Source organism: Dendrobates tinctorius, unplaced genomic scaffold (assembly GCF_039654945.1).
Source record: "Dendrobates tinctorius isolate UK_male_01 unplaced genomic scaffold, ASM3965494v1 ptg000020l, whole genome shotgun sequence".
In the NCBI taxonomy this organism is placed as follows: domain Eukaryota; kingdom Metazoa; phylum Chordata; class Amphibia; order Anura; family Dendrobatidae; genus Dendrobates; species Dendrobates tinctorius.
The window spans coordinates 20,502,444-20,517,468 of NW_027361688.1; the positions used below are offsets into that span (position 1 = coordinate 20,502,444).

At 39.6% G+C, this 15,025-nt stretch overlaps 2 protein-coding genes across 2 annotated transcripts; both read right to left on the reverse strand.

Moving 5' to 3' along the window:
- Positions 1 to 261: 261 nt before the first annotated feature.
- Positions 262 to 5,643, reverse strand: LOC141083527 (gastrotropin-like). Its single transcript, XM_073567848.1, has 4 exons — positions 5,359 to 5,643; positions 3,830 to 4,002; positions 2,889 to 2,978; positions 262 to 381 (listed from the first exon to the last, which is right to left on the reverse strand). The coding sequence occupies exons 1-4, from the start codon at positions 5,423 to 5,425 to the stop codon at positions 328 to 330; spliced, it is 384 nt and encodes a 127-aa protein (XP_073423949.1). The 5' UTR covers positions 5,426 to 5,643; the 3' UTR covers positions 262 to 327.
- Positions 5,644 to 9,209: 3,566 nt separating this feature from the next.
- LOC141083528 (gastrotropin-like) lies at positions 9,210 to 14,223 on the reverse strand. Its single transcript, XM_073567849.1, has 4 exons — positions 14,066 to 14,223; positions 13,042 to 13,214; positions 11,009 to 11,098; positions 9,210 to 9,325 (listed from the first exon to the last, which is right to left on the reverse strand). The coding sequence occupies exons 1-4, from the start codon at positions 14,130 to 14,132 to the stop codon at positions 9,272 to 9,274; spliced, it is 384 nt and encodes a 127-aa protein (XP_073423950.1). The 5' UTR covers positions 14,133 to 14,223; the 3' UTR covers positions 9,210 to 9,271.
- Positions 14,224 to 15,025: the final 802 nt, after the last annotated feature.

The window sequence follows — 15,025 nt, forward strand, 5'->3', positions numbered from 1 at the left end:
TGGCACCTTCATCTTATAAACTAGTAATCGTCCCCTAGGAACAATGGCCCTCATCTATCTCTAAACTGACTAAAAGAAAAACAATGGTTGTTGTCTACGGCAACCAATCACAGCACAGCTTTCATTTTTGAAACAGCCCTGGAAAAGTGAAAGCTGTGCTGTGATTGGTTGCTATGGGAAACAGAGCTTAACAGAGCTATACCACTGCCCTGTAAAGAGGCCTAAACATGGAAATGGGCAGTGAAATAAACACAGAAGTCATTCATTAGCAAAATGGTTTATTTGCTTTTAAAAAATGGCTCCGCAGACATGTTGGGCTCCACCACTTTATGCCACCTTCTTGCTAATTCTCTTAAATGTAAGACCTCCAGCAACTGATGTCTACGAGAGATAAAAAAAAGGAAAAATTAAGTTAAAAGGCTCTGCTATTTTACATTTCAATAATACTATATACAAGTTTCAAGATCTCTGCTTGCTATGAGTGAATGGACAGGAATTCAAGTTGAAAATTTCCTAGCGGTGTAACTTAAAGGGGCATTCCCATATCCAAGATCCTATCCCAATATGTAATAGGGGTAGTAATAATATTAATATTAGCAAATGTAGTATAGTTCTTCTGATTTGCTTTGTAGCTTACCCCATGTGCAGGGCATTGTAGAATCTTAGGTATCCATGGTGACAATCACTAACAGCTAACTAACCATCTGTCACTATACAGTATGTGTGGTCATAACTATGGATACCGAAGCTACTGCAATGCCCTGCACACAGGATAAGCGACATAGCGAATTAGAAGAACTATGCTACATTTCTAATTGGAGTTTTTTATTAATATTATTACAACTACTGCATATTGGGATAGGATCTTGGAGATGGGAATACCACTTTAAGGACCCAACATGTTCGATTTTGGACAGGCGATCCTTTTGTTCTCCCCTGTACAGTAGATAAGCTGTCACCAGAGATGTCTCATGGAGAACACAGGAACGCTTGGCCCAGTGAGTGCTCCTGTGTGTGGAAGAGATGGTCGAGATGGATGTCTCACGGAGAACACAGGAACGCTAGGCCCAGTGAGTGGTCCTGTGTATGGGACAGATGGCCGAGATGGATGTCTCATGGAGAACACAGGTACGCTAGGCCCAGTGAGTAGTCCTGTGTATGGGAGAGATGGCCGAGATGGATGTCTCATTGAGAACACAGGAATGCTAGGCCCAGTGAGTGGTCCTGTGTATGGGAGAGATGGCCGAGATGGATGTCTCATGGAGAACACAGGAACGCTAGGCCCAGTGAGTGGTCCTGTGTATGGGAGAGATGGTCGAGATGGATGTCTCATGGAGAACACAGGAACGCTAGGCCCAGTGGATGCTCCTGTGTTTGGGAGAGATGGTCAATATGGATATCTCATGGAGAACACAGGAACGCTAGGCTCAGTGAGTGCGTCTGTGTATGTGAGAAATGGCCGAGATGGATGTTTCATAGAGAACACAGGAACGCTAAGCCCAGTGAGTACTCCTGTGTATGGGAGAGATGGCCGAAATGAATGTCTCATGGAGAACACAGGAACGCTAGTCCCAGTGAGTGCTCCTGTGTATGGGAGAGATGGTCAAAATGTATGTCTCCTGGAGAACACAGGAACGCTAAGCCTAGTGAGTGCTCCTGTGTATGCGAAAGATGGTAGAGATGGATGTCTCATGGAGAACACAGGATAGGTAGGCCTAGTGAGTGCTCCTGTGTATGGGAGAGATGGGAGAGATGGATGTTTCATGGAGAATACAGGAATGCTAGGTCCAGTGAGTGCTCCTGTGTATGGGAGAGATGGTTGAGATGGATGTCTCATGGAGAACACAGGAACACTAGGCTCAGTGAGTGCTCCTGTGTATGGGAAAAATGGTCTAGATGGATGTCTCCTGGAGAACACAGGAACGCTAGGCCCAGTGAGTGGTCCTGTGTATGGGAGAGATGGTCGAGATGGATGTCTCATGGAGAACACAGGAACGCTAGGCCCAGTGGATGCTCCTGTGTTTGGGAGAGATGGTCAATATGGATATCTCATGGAGAACACAGGAACGCTAGGCTCAGTGAGTGCGTCTGTGTATGTGAGAAATGGCCGAGATGGATGTTTCATAGAGAACACAGGAACGCTAAGCCCAGTGAGTACTCCTGTGTATGGGAGAGATGGCCGAAATGAATGTCTCATGGAGAACACAGGAACGCTAGTCCCAGTGAGTGCTCCTGTGTATGGGAGAGATGGTCAAAATGTATGTCTCCTGGAGAACACAGGAACGCTAAGCCTAGTGAGTGCTCCTGTGTATGCGAAAGATGGTAGAGATGGATGTCTCATGGAGAACACAGGATAGGTAGGCCTAGTGAGTGCTCCTGTGTATGGGAGAGATGGGAGAGATGGATGTTTCATGGAGAATACAGGAATGCTAGGTCCAGTGAGTGCTCCTGTGTATGGGAGAGATGGTTGAGATGGATGTCTCATGGAGAACACAGGAACACTAGGCTCAGTGAGTGCTCCTGTGTATGGGAAAAATGGTCTAGATGGATGTCTCCTGGAGAACACAGGAACGCTAGGCCCATTGAGTGCTCCTGTATATGGGAGAAATGGCCGAGATGGCTACCATCAGCCTAAGCACCATTTAGCCAACAGCCATCTCATGCATATTGCTGGCTTAATGCATAAAGATCCCTAAGGGTGGATGTTCCCATTCATATTGTCATGACGTTATATCATTTATTGCGCACCCAACCAGATATCATTTATTGGCTGTGATAAAAGCCATCTGGTAGTCATTACATATCGGGAAAAACATGATAAGATATCATCATCATGTTTGAGGATAGATAAGAGATACAATATCGAATGTAATCTACTGTAGCCTTACCTCCACTAATTTCCCATCAACAATCTCCGATGAGTGACTGTACTTGGGGAAGTCCACAACCAGTTTACCACCTTCCTGTCGAACAGTTGCCTGAATTGAAAATTTTTCTTTTTAGTTTCTCAGACTTGATAAACAACATCAAGAATAGACCAATAAATATACGGTACTAACTATAGATACACCTTGAAATTCTTAGGTCCTAGTGCAAAATTTATAGATGGGCCTCCTCTGACCATGTGTCATATGAAATAATGGTGTCTTTATGTGGCAGATGGGCCTTTTGACCTCATGGGGCACAATGCTCTGGGTGAATTTACTACCTGTGTAAACTTTATAAATAAGCCTATCTGGACAACCTTTTTTGATGCCCCATAAAGGTATTAAGATCTGAGTGGGTCGTGAAACCCGAATCAAAGCCGAGAATGGGTACAAAGAACGCTTCACTTTCTGAAGATTTCAACAAGACCCACTCTTCAAGAAGGCTGTCTAGTTGGGACAACACCTTTAAAATGCCCTTACTTTATATAGCATGAATATACTGTGAACATAAATTAAATAATACTTATGTTAAATCAGTAAGTTGAAAAGTGAACCTCAACTTTTTGCTGACAATCCTGGAAGTGATTCCTTCTCAGTAGGTATGGCCCATACTCCAACCTCGAATGCATGAAAAGGTAAATTATTCTTAGCCAGCTCAACATTTTGATTGTTAACTTTGACATTTGGGCATTTTTGAGAAGCTAGAGGCCATTTTGATTGTTAACTTTGACATTTGGGCATTTTTGAGAAGCTAGAGACCATTTATCCATATACATTTGACTGCTCTTTCTTTTTTATGTGTCTCTTTCCATACACAACCCATGACTAGGTTTATGAGGTTGAAAACAAATTCTCCATCAGTCCTTCAAGAACTAATTCTAACCCAACCATTGTTGACTTACCTTAAACTTCTTGCCAGCCATTGTCTCTAGATCTGACTCTTGGCCAACGGTGAATTTATTGGTGAGTGTAAATCCTGGATAGATCTGTGACCAAGTATAGTCATTTCCATTTTGGACAATTTCTGCAGTGTATTTGTAATTTCTTCCTTTTTCAATTTGATCATCAGGAATTCCTGTTACAAATAGAATTAAAATATATGTATAGCATTTGATATCCTGATTGTAAATAGTGAATATCAAGGTTAATTTGCCCCCCAAATCACTGTCACATATAAGCCTTTGATCAGTCTTGGACTGGCCCACAGGAGAACGGGAGAATCCTCCGGTGGGCTGCTGTGCAAGAGCAGGCAACCACCCTCTTAAATGAGCAGTTCTTGGCACAATATACTAGAATCACTATGTTCAGACAGAGGCGGCATCTTATTCATTTAACAATCTACCCAGTTCATGGTTATGTAAATTTATGACTGAGGATAATGTCACATTTGCATGTAGTTGAAAAGGGGGACACTGGAATTGGGCTACTGGTGTGCCCTCGGACCTCCAGTCTAACACTGCCTTCGATTTGACCTTGTGGATTAGTCTAGTCAGATCTTTATCTATGAGCCAGGTCAGGAAATACCTACATCTCCCACTAAGGAAGACTTCCTAGACAACTGGGATCTAGTGGAATCTATATTTTTTGTACTCGTTGATTAGGATTGTTCACTTTTGGGGGCAGAAAAAAAGACATAGAAGCGTTACAAACTCTGCTGTCAGACCATGAGAATTAGCTCACTGATGGGATTCTCAGTTAACACATTCTTCAGCCAGCAATAGACAACGCAACACAAAGGCTCTAAAAGACAAACAGTACAAAATTTCTATTGAAGCCCAATTGCAAAAATTTTTTTTTAGCCAAAAATAAAGTAACGTAAGTGAAAAAAAAAATGTCCCCAAAGGTGCGATACCTCATTAAGTAAACCACTTTAACGCAATAAAATATCGATAAGATGGATTAACGTCTCTAGAGGTGATGCAGAGAATGTTATGCTCTCCAGGTCGAAGAAGAAAATGTCTGGGTTAATGACATCAATTCTAAATTCCTCATACTCATAACCCCTGTTTATAGTATGGGGTTTGATATATTTCTTGTAAAAATGTAAAAAAAAAAAAATGGAGGACACGTTTGAAAGGAAATGATTTGACATGTTAGAAGATCTCCGTTTCATTGATTGATAATTTGGCCACCATAGATGGTTCCATCATCAACCTTTCCGTTGAATTGGTCATAAACTATGACAGTAGCTTTGACCAAAATTGACCAACCTATTTAAGAACAAGGAGCTCATATATTGGTTTTCACAGAAGCTTATCTATGTCTATTTGATGAAATTTTGGGTGGCCATCTAAAAGATGTTTCACGTTTTCACGTAACACTTACATTACACATCTACTTTGGAATTAGGCCATTATGAGACTTTTTCCAGTAGAGGTACTAATGCCCAATAAAAAGTCTAAAAGTAATAAATGTAGCTGTGATAACTCACCAATGAGTTTCATGAAGGCATCATAGTTCTCCTGGGATTCCACCTCATATTTTCCAGAGAAAGACATGGTGATGTGACTGCTCCAAGTACAGACCTTAGAATGGACCCAACAGTGAGTCCTGAAGGGTGTGAGATTCCTCCTTATAACACTCTGTGGTCCTGCCTTCACAAGGATCTTCTGACATCACCCACTTGTGTAATCTGATAAACGAGTGTTATTGACCTCTAGGTAAGAGTGAAGTTCGAAGAGTTGTAAAACAATCAGCTAAGGAGGTAGTGGAATTTTACTGTCTTATGTGTAGTTGATTACTATGGCTATAATCTTTCCAAACTAGACCGAAATCATTTTTAGTTTTCATACATTTTCTGCAAGCAAATTCATTTTAGAAAACCCATTTACTTTATTACATTTTTCTGAGGACCCAAACTTGGGATCTTGGCTGAGTGGAGAGAGGCTACAAAGAGCGTCTCTTGCTCTGGAGGACCCATCCTATCCTGAATTACATAGGCAATCTATTAATTTGAATGATCTTGTGTATTACCGTACTTAACTTTCCCTGCGGAGCCACCATAGGGAAATGTTACCCTTAATGACTCAATAAGCAATAGATAGCTGTCAACCGGATGATGGTTTGGCCAATCGTTTGGCCAGCAGCTATCTCTCTTTACTCTTCCAAACTTTGCCAGGCACTCTTATGCTCTCTACGAGTGAGACGCTATTAGACCCCATTCATCAGCGGCTTATCTCTCTCATAACAAAAGGATCGAATATGGCAAATTTTTATCTACCCCGACAACCAGCGTTCCACTGACCTTAGTCTGATGTGTTTGAAGGACTTTGATGCCAGTGTTCCCCACCAACTAGAGCTGATCACTGGGGGGTTCCAAACTTTTCGATCATGTAATTGTTAAAATTATCAGCTTATCGAATTGAAGAACACTTTCAAAGGGTTCACAATAAATTTTTGCCTGTTCTTTGTGCCTATTGACTTCTGGTGGTGTGGGTCACAATTATGAAGGTATCAAAAGTTAAAGACTGAAGTCAAAGAATCATGGTTTAGAAGGACGTGCCTCAAAATCAGCCATTCACAGGGTGTCCCAACTACGGATAAAGTGGAATCCATAGAAGAACCTAGCAGTAAGTGTTCATTGCTCCAACGGTGACAGCGCCACCACAGAGAGAACTAAGTACTGCACTGTTCTTAATCCAACCAACATGTGGTCCTACAGGAATGTACCAAGTGGTCCACCATTATCCACCATTGTCCACCATGCTCTCAACCATTACTGGAAAGTAATGGATAAAGATATGACCAGAGCATATCAGATGTCGACATTTATTAATTCACACTTAAAGCTAAAAAATAAATATACCTTCTGCCTGAGCCGGAGCTCATGTTATTTGATTTCTGAAATTACCATTATAGCACATGTCGTAATACATGTCCTTATCTAGGATACAGGTTTTATTCTCTAATCTTGTTCTTCAATCTGCAGATCAGCTGCAATGTAAAGGCAGACTCACCTCTGCCCAGGCCGTCTGATCTTTTATTACCTGTCATTAACCTCAGACACAAGAAGAAGCAGAAAAAAACCCAAAGGTATGAACTGTGATCTAAACTGGTGCGCACGCGGAATGTAAGCGCATGTTCACACTAGACTCTAAATAGAAATAACCAAGGACAGAAACATAATGAATAAATGCCCTGCAGTAAAGGAAGAAATATTTTAGTGCAAGAAAATAATATACCGTACTTAGTTAACATGTTTTTTTAATCAAAAAATGCGAAAGCCATCCTGCCGCATAATGCATGTCACGTGCGAAACGGTAAGGTTATTAATATTAGGGTTAGGACTGTCCCAGCCGTGACGAGACAAGAAGAAGCAGGTGGAGAAAGAAGAAAACATCTGTCTGTTATCTATCTATTATCTATCTATCTATCTATCTATCTATCTATCTATCTATCTATCTATCTATTATCTATCTATCTATCTATCATCTATCTATCTATCTATCTATCTATTATCTATCTATCTATCTATCTATCTATCTATCTATTATCTATCATCTATCTATTATCTATCTATCTATCTATCTATCTATTATCTATCATCTATATCTATTGTCCATCTGTTATCTATCTATCTATCTATTATCTATCTATCTATCTATCTATCTATCTATCTATATATCTATCTATTAACTATTGATTATCTATCATCTATCTATCTATCTATCTATCTATCTATTATCTATCGATTATCTATCTATCTTTTATCTATCTATCTATGATCTACCTATCGATTATCTATCTATCTATCTATCTATCTATGTATGATCTACCTATCTATTGATTGTCTATCTATTATCTATCTATCTATCTATCTGTTATCTATTATCTATCTATGATCTACATATCTATTGATTGTCTTTCTATCTATCTATCTATCTATCTGTTATCTATTATCTATCTATTATCTATCATCCATTATCTATCTATCTATCTATCTATCTATCTATCTATCTATCTTTTATCTAGCTATCTACTATCTATCTATATTTTATCTAACTATCGATTATCTATATATGTATGATCTACCTATCTATTGATTATCTATCTATTATCTATCTGTTATCTATCTATTATTTATCTATTATCTATCATCCATTATCTATCTATCTATCTATCTTTTATCTAGCTATCTACTATCTATCTTTTATCTAGCTATCGATTATCTATCTATCTGTCTCTATTTATTTGATAAGTAATAGACTTGTTAAGGTTGAACATGACCATTGGATGATGTCCAAGAAACAGGTGATTGTGACCCACACTTCACTACGCTTATGTAATATGAGCTTGTCATGAATCAGGTCAGGAGTGCATGACTCTTCAGGAGTCCTAGACTGCCCACATGACTCTTCGGGAGTCCCAGTCCGCCCACATGACTCTTCAGGAGTCCCAGACTGCCCACATGACTCTTCAGGAGTCCTAGACCGCCCACATGACTCTTCAGGAGTCCCAGACCACTCACATGACTCTTCAGGAGTCCTAGACCGCCCACATGACTCTTCAGGAGTCCCAGACCACTCACATGACTCTTCAGGAGTCCTAGACCGTCCACATGACTCTTCAGGAGTCCCAGACCACCCACATGGCTCTTCCTGGGTAATTTAAATACAATGCATACTGAATTCTATTTTTTGTTCATACATGGGGGTAAAACAAATTATTGTCAGTTGAAGTTTCCAAATAGCTGAAGAGCCACAGGTTATAGACCCCTATTGTAGAGTATTACCAAAAGTTTTCTTCTGCCTTTTTAACATAACATTACTGCCTTAAAAAGTTTTACTTAAAGGATTCTTCCCATCTTCAGACGTTATCATCTATCTGTGGTATGGGTGATAACTTGCTGATCGTGGTGGCCAACTGCTAGGACCTCCACTGATCCTTCAGAGCCTCATCTGAATGCAGCAATGGCGGACACGTACCACGCTACGCCATTCATTGTCCCATAGAAAATGGAAAGAGCAATTGTGCGCTTAACTTACTACCTCATCATTCAGATGGGGTGCAGCAAAGCCCTCTACTTCGGTTCCATGGGGGTCCCAGCTATTGGACCCCCCTTCCTGATCAGCAAGTGTTCACTTATGCCATGGATCGGTGATACCTTCAAAAATGGGAAGAACGCTTAAAATTTGTACTAGGTATATAGTCCCTTTGTCGTAGAGACAAGCTGAGTTCGACAGATTTGTGGCAAATCGTTTATATTAGCAAAATGCTCCAATTCATTTACGTTCCTGTTTTTCTTTTTAGTTGTGCAGGAAAAAAAAGAGGGAAATAGACAAATTATCACACAAACCAACTTTATTATTTGAAATCTATAGGAGGAGCAAGTGGAAATCTGACGTTTATGCCACTTTCTTACTGATCCTCTTGAAGGTGATTCCTCCGCTCACTGAGGTCTGTAATGGAGTAGAGTGCAAAATAAATCAGAGGAACAAGAAAAAGAGGATTAGAGTAGAGTCACAGCGAAAACAATCAGATCTTTACCTTTTCTAAAAAAAAATATATATTTTTTTATTCTAACTTCCCTAAACTTGCAGAAGAATAGTAGAGCAAGTAACGATATCCATGTCTTTAGGCAAGAGTGACAACAGTGCCACTCGGTGGTCATAGAAGGGTATTACTCTCCAAGAAAATGAAACGGATTTTTACTCTTAACTTTCAAAAGTTTTATTTCAGTCTTTGAAATGATTTGTTGCCCTATCCTAATAAATTTAATTGGATATGGTGTTCCATGTGTTTATTACGAAGCATCATTTATCTATTCCAGACACATAAATCAAGGCTTTCTGTTACTGTCACTGGAGGACTAATCTATATGTGACTCCTGTTCTGACCCTATGCAGCCACTATTGGAATTACCGGTATCCTATACATAAAATATTTTCTCCACTTTGGTTTATGGGTAAAATAAGTTTATTCACTGGCAAGTATTGATTATGGACCTGCAACAGTGGTGTCCTTTAAGAGGGGCAGACGTAGAAGTCTCACACCGGCCCTAATGGTTATGGGAAAACAAAGACTTACTCATCTGACACCTTGGGCATCCCATCTATAATGGCGGATAATAGGGGGGTTGGAGGGCTGTTACAGATTTTACATTGGGCTCAGTAGCGTTAAAGAAGTTGTACAACTTCTTGTCATACCCCTCACTTGCCGTTGATGAAATAATAAAGCCTATACTCATCCCCCGTGCCGGCGCCGTTCCGGCGGTATCAGCACTAATTCTCCCGGGGCTCCGGTGCTGATGTTGTGACACGTGACGCCGGCGTCCAATCAGTGCTGTCGTCACTTGTCTCCGCCTTCGGAAAAATTAAACAGCTGGAACGTCGCCGGCACAGGAGATAAGTATAGCTTTTATTATTTTATGGTATTATTTTATTATTTTATTTTGTTCAAGAAGGGTTTGTCCTAGTAGCGGACAACCCCTTTAAAGTTACACATTTTCAATTGAATTACATTATAGATAGTTTCAATCAAAATTTTTCAAATTAAATTTATTAGTAAAAATTTACAAATTTTACAAATTTACAATTTTTTTTTTTTGCCGTTTTCCATAATTTCATTATTTCACAGCTGGAAAAATGTTTGACTTTAATCTTTCATTTTAATAAAGTTGGGAAAACTATGAACGTTTGGTCACACGAGCGTGACCTCTAAGACGTGGAGTCTATCGTTAATTCAAGAAGTTGTAGAACATACATGGACACTCTATGAGACCCCAGAGCTCACATCCGAACCCACCCACAAGTTCCATTCACCTAATATGGAGAATTTGACCCTTAAAAGTCAAGACTTGGACCAGCTCGTTCTGAGGGTCAACACTGACACCAATATAACTTACTTCTGAAAGTTCCTAATTGTCTATCGTGATACAATACAATCTACGCACAATTGAGGCATAAAGTTAGGCCACACACTAAAGAACGTAAAAGATTGAAATGAGGTATGTCAGTGATCTTGAAGACCACAGTAAGGAGAAAAGATGAATTGTGATTTTGGCACTAGATATTAGATTACATGGATTTGTTTTTTCATATATCTTATTCACTATATTAAAATTTCACTTAGAAGAAGCTTACCTCAACGAGCTTCCCACCCACCATCTCTGAAGTGTGATGGTAGTTGGGGAAATCCACAGCGATCTTATCACCTTCCCATTTCACAGTTGTCTGTAAAGGGCAAAAAAAAATTAAAAAAAAGAAATAATCAAAGTTGTGCCGCGGTCTAAAGACCCCCCATACACATTAGACAAACCCATCAATTTTGATGAGGCCAGATGACAATGTAAGGTGTATGCGGACCCCCTGTCTCTAGGGTGGAGGAGAGAAGGGTTGAGCATGTTGAAATGTAACACCTGATCCTTTCCTTGACATGGGAGATTAACCAATGCAGAAGGAGTCTGGCAGCAGCTTAATCACTTTTTCCCCTTTGAAAGCACATTTAGCCTCAAAGGAAATGAGCGTGCACGTATATTGAGAGATAAGATGAAACAACTCCTGAGATATCTAAGGTTTATGGCACCGTTAAGGTAGTGAAGAGCCATTAAATATGTCATATAGGTGAAATTCACCATGGCTTCAAGTATGGAGCACCCTCTTTATTGAAAGTGCGTAACAATAAATCAGTGGTCTCTGTAGCTTCCGTCAACATGACCATCTTCAACAGCAAGTTCAAAACTTGAAAAGTGTAAGCAATAATGTCACAATGTAAGGTAATGCACACAGTGATGTCACAATACTAGGCTAATACTAGGATAATCCACACAGTGATACAATATAAGGTAATGCACATAGTGATGTCACAATAATAGGGTAATGCGCACACAGTGATGTCACAATACTAGGGTAATACTAGGATAATCCACACAGTGATAACACAATATAAGGTAATGCATACAGTGATATCACAACATTAGGTTAATACTAGGATAATCCAAAAAGTGATAACACAATATAAGGTAATGCACATAGTGATATCAGAATATAAGGTAATGCACACAGTGATATCACAATATAAGGTAATGCACACAGTGCTATCACAATATTAGGATAATACTAGGATAATCCACACAGTGATATCAGAATATAAGGTAATGCACACAGTGTTATCACAATATAAGGTAATGCCGAGAGTGATATCACAATATTAAGGTAATGCACACAGTGATATCTAGCAAACTCAACATGGGTGGTGGTCAGGATGTTTGATGGGAAAAGATAGAATAAAGGCACAGTAAGTTTTTCCATAGTCATCACTTAATGAGACAGCTGTTGGTATAATGCTTGTATGGTCTACCGCTAAATCTATCGTGACCCTCCTACACCCAAGTACACTCAATGTGGCCAAGTGTGCATGTGTATTCAATGGGGACAGTGGAATACGAAAACGCTATAGCTCTTCTGGAAGATTACATTGATCAGTTATTGAAGTTCAATGCGTCACATCACATGTCGGGGGAGAGTTGGAAGCCCTTATACGAGTACACATCAGATGGTTGTCCAGTCCTGCCAAAACCTGTAACTTTGGATTCCTTTACAGCACCCTATGTCTGAGTATCAATGGAATCTTTTATTGGTGGGCCTCATAACAAATGCTGTACCTATGCTAGCTTCATAGTTGCCCAAGTCTATAAGTAGACTTCTGATCTGGTAAACTTCATATGATCATACGTTACATGGTTGTCCATTCATTAGAATAAGTGCAATGCAATATTCCTGTTAAGTCTTAAAAAAGATGGATTCATGGAAATCGGCCAAGACCCTGGGTGGCTGTATTTTATGATGGGGTCATCCTATTTGGTCAACCTCTTTAAAGTGGCTATGTACATAAAATATCCTAACAGTCCCAATAGGTCTAATAAGAGTAATTGACTGGTGTACTGTTTCAACATGTTTCACACATGGAATCTACTTGGGGTTGAGCTGCTGGACACTTCTTGCTCTTACCCTAATATTATACTCAGTATGGTGCCGATAACTTTTTGGCTTGGCCAAGAGTTTTGTCTATGTTCTCATAAAATAAACATATAAAAAAACAATTATCAAAACATCATCTGAAAAGAACTCTACAATGAGAAAACATAACTGAGTTTAGCTGGTGAACAATTCATTACCTTAAACTGCTTGCCGCCCATGGTGTGCATGTCCGACTCTTGGCCAACAACAAACTTATTGGTGGTTGTGTGTCCTGGATAGATCTGAGACCAGGTGAACTCGTTTCCATTCTGGACCACTTCAGTGGTATATTTAAAATTTTTTCCCTTTTCAATTTGGGCTTCGGGGATGCCTAGGAAGAAAGAAGACTTGGTTAGACAAAAGCAAACGTATTTGTCCAATATTTGAGTTGGCTAAATGGGACCAGAAAAGTAAATTTTGGGTGATGATAAGTTGTAAAAATAAATATAAATTGTCAATATTTACCTAAAAATAGTGATCTTAATAGAAAAACTAAACTTTTGTTAAGGTTTAAAGAGGCGTCAATAAACGTGTAGAGCAGGTTGCCCAACCATTTTGTCTTGTCTCACCAAGAAGACCTCCTGTGTTGAACTTGTTCAAACACTTTCCCCGTGTTGAACTTCTTCAAACACCTTCCCTTAAATCATCTTAGGCCTCTTTCACACTTCAGTTTTTTGCATCAGTCAAAATCCGCCAAAAGGACGGATGGCGGATTCGTTTTAGTACTGATGGCAACGGATGTCACCCGTCCGTTTTTTTGACGGATCCGACAAATGAAGAATTTTAAAGGAATCGCGGCCTGGAAAAGAGGAGAGAGAGAGAGAGACTTTTTTTTTTGTCCGGCACCCAGAAAGAATTTCGGGTTAAATGAGTGTCTGGAGGATCCGCCACAGAAAAAAACGTTTCAAGCTCCGTTTTGAAATCTTTGAGGATGGTGACGGACAGCAACTTTTGGCGGATCCGCAAAAAAAACAGATGCAACGGACGGCAATCCTTCACAATCCGCCAATAATGGAAGTCAATGGGGAAAAAAACGGATCCTCAAAAGAGAATTGCGGATCCGTTTTTTTCAAAACCTGGCGGATTGTGACTGATTGTAAAAAACTGAAGTGTGAAAGAGGCCTTACAGATATATTTTTCTAAAAATATTTCTGTATCAGAAAATGGAATGAAAAGACTCACCGATAAGTTTCATGAATGATTCATAGTTCTCTTGGGATTCAACTTCATATTTTCCAGAGAAGGCCATGGTGAGTTTGGAGAGATTGAAAAGGTCCACTGAACACTGGGAAGCAGTACAGCAGTGAGTAATGTGTGTCTGTTAGTTCCTCTTTATATACCTGGAGAAGACTGATAGAGCCATTGTTCCTATCAAAATTATCTTTCTTCATCTAAGAACTGAGTAATGTAGTGTGTATCAAGCAGATCAATCACTGATAAATCAGTGTTAGTGACCTGTGGGGAAAACCAGGTTCAAACAACTCAACTATAACCATGGACATCTAAACTGAGCTTCATTATCTGGTGACCTGGTAGTCAGTGATTAGGTACTGATAAAGTGATTTGGGATGATAACTAATATAGTCGATATACCTTGTAAATTCTAAAGGTACTGTGAAATGTATGAGCTCATCATCATTTATAATAAAAATTCCAACTTCTACTCAAGTTTTCAAGCAGATCACCTTAAATTTAGCTGGTGCCTAATCACCCAGATTGGTATAAAGAGTGCACTTGAGGTTCAAAGCTAAGTTCACGATGGATTACTTGGCCCTTCCAAGTTTCTGCGTGTTCGTCCATACTACTGCTGGGTAAATGCATTACCAACAACTTCACTCATAACAGAAGATCATAGGGGATCAGCGATGCCGGACGGGACTTGTAATGATCAACTGATCACAGGGACTTTTACTTAAAATGGGTTTGCATGCATGAGATAGAACCTTTGAAGATTTGCTCTCATACAGTGATGTAAGTCTACACTTGTTGGCTCCAGTGGAAATCTCCAAAAGGGTTCCAACTATCACAGGTCTTTAATATTATTGATCATCTCATATGGGACCTTTTGAGTTCCGATGGAACTACAACCCCTGCACCAACTATAGTTACACACCTGATTTCATAATGTACCTATTTCTATAC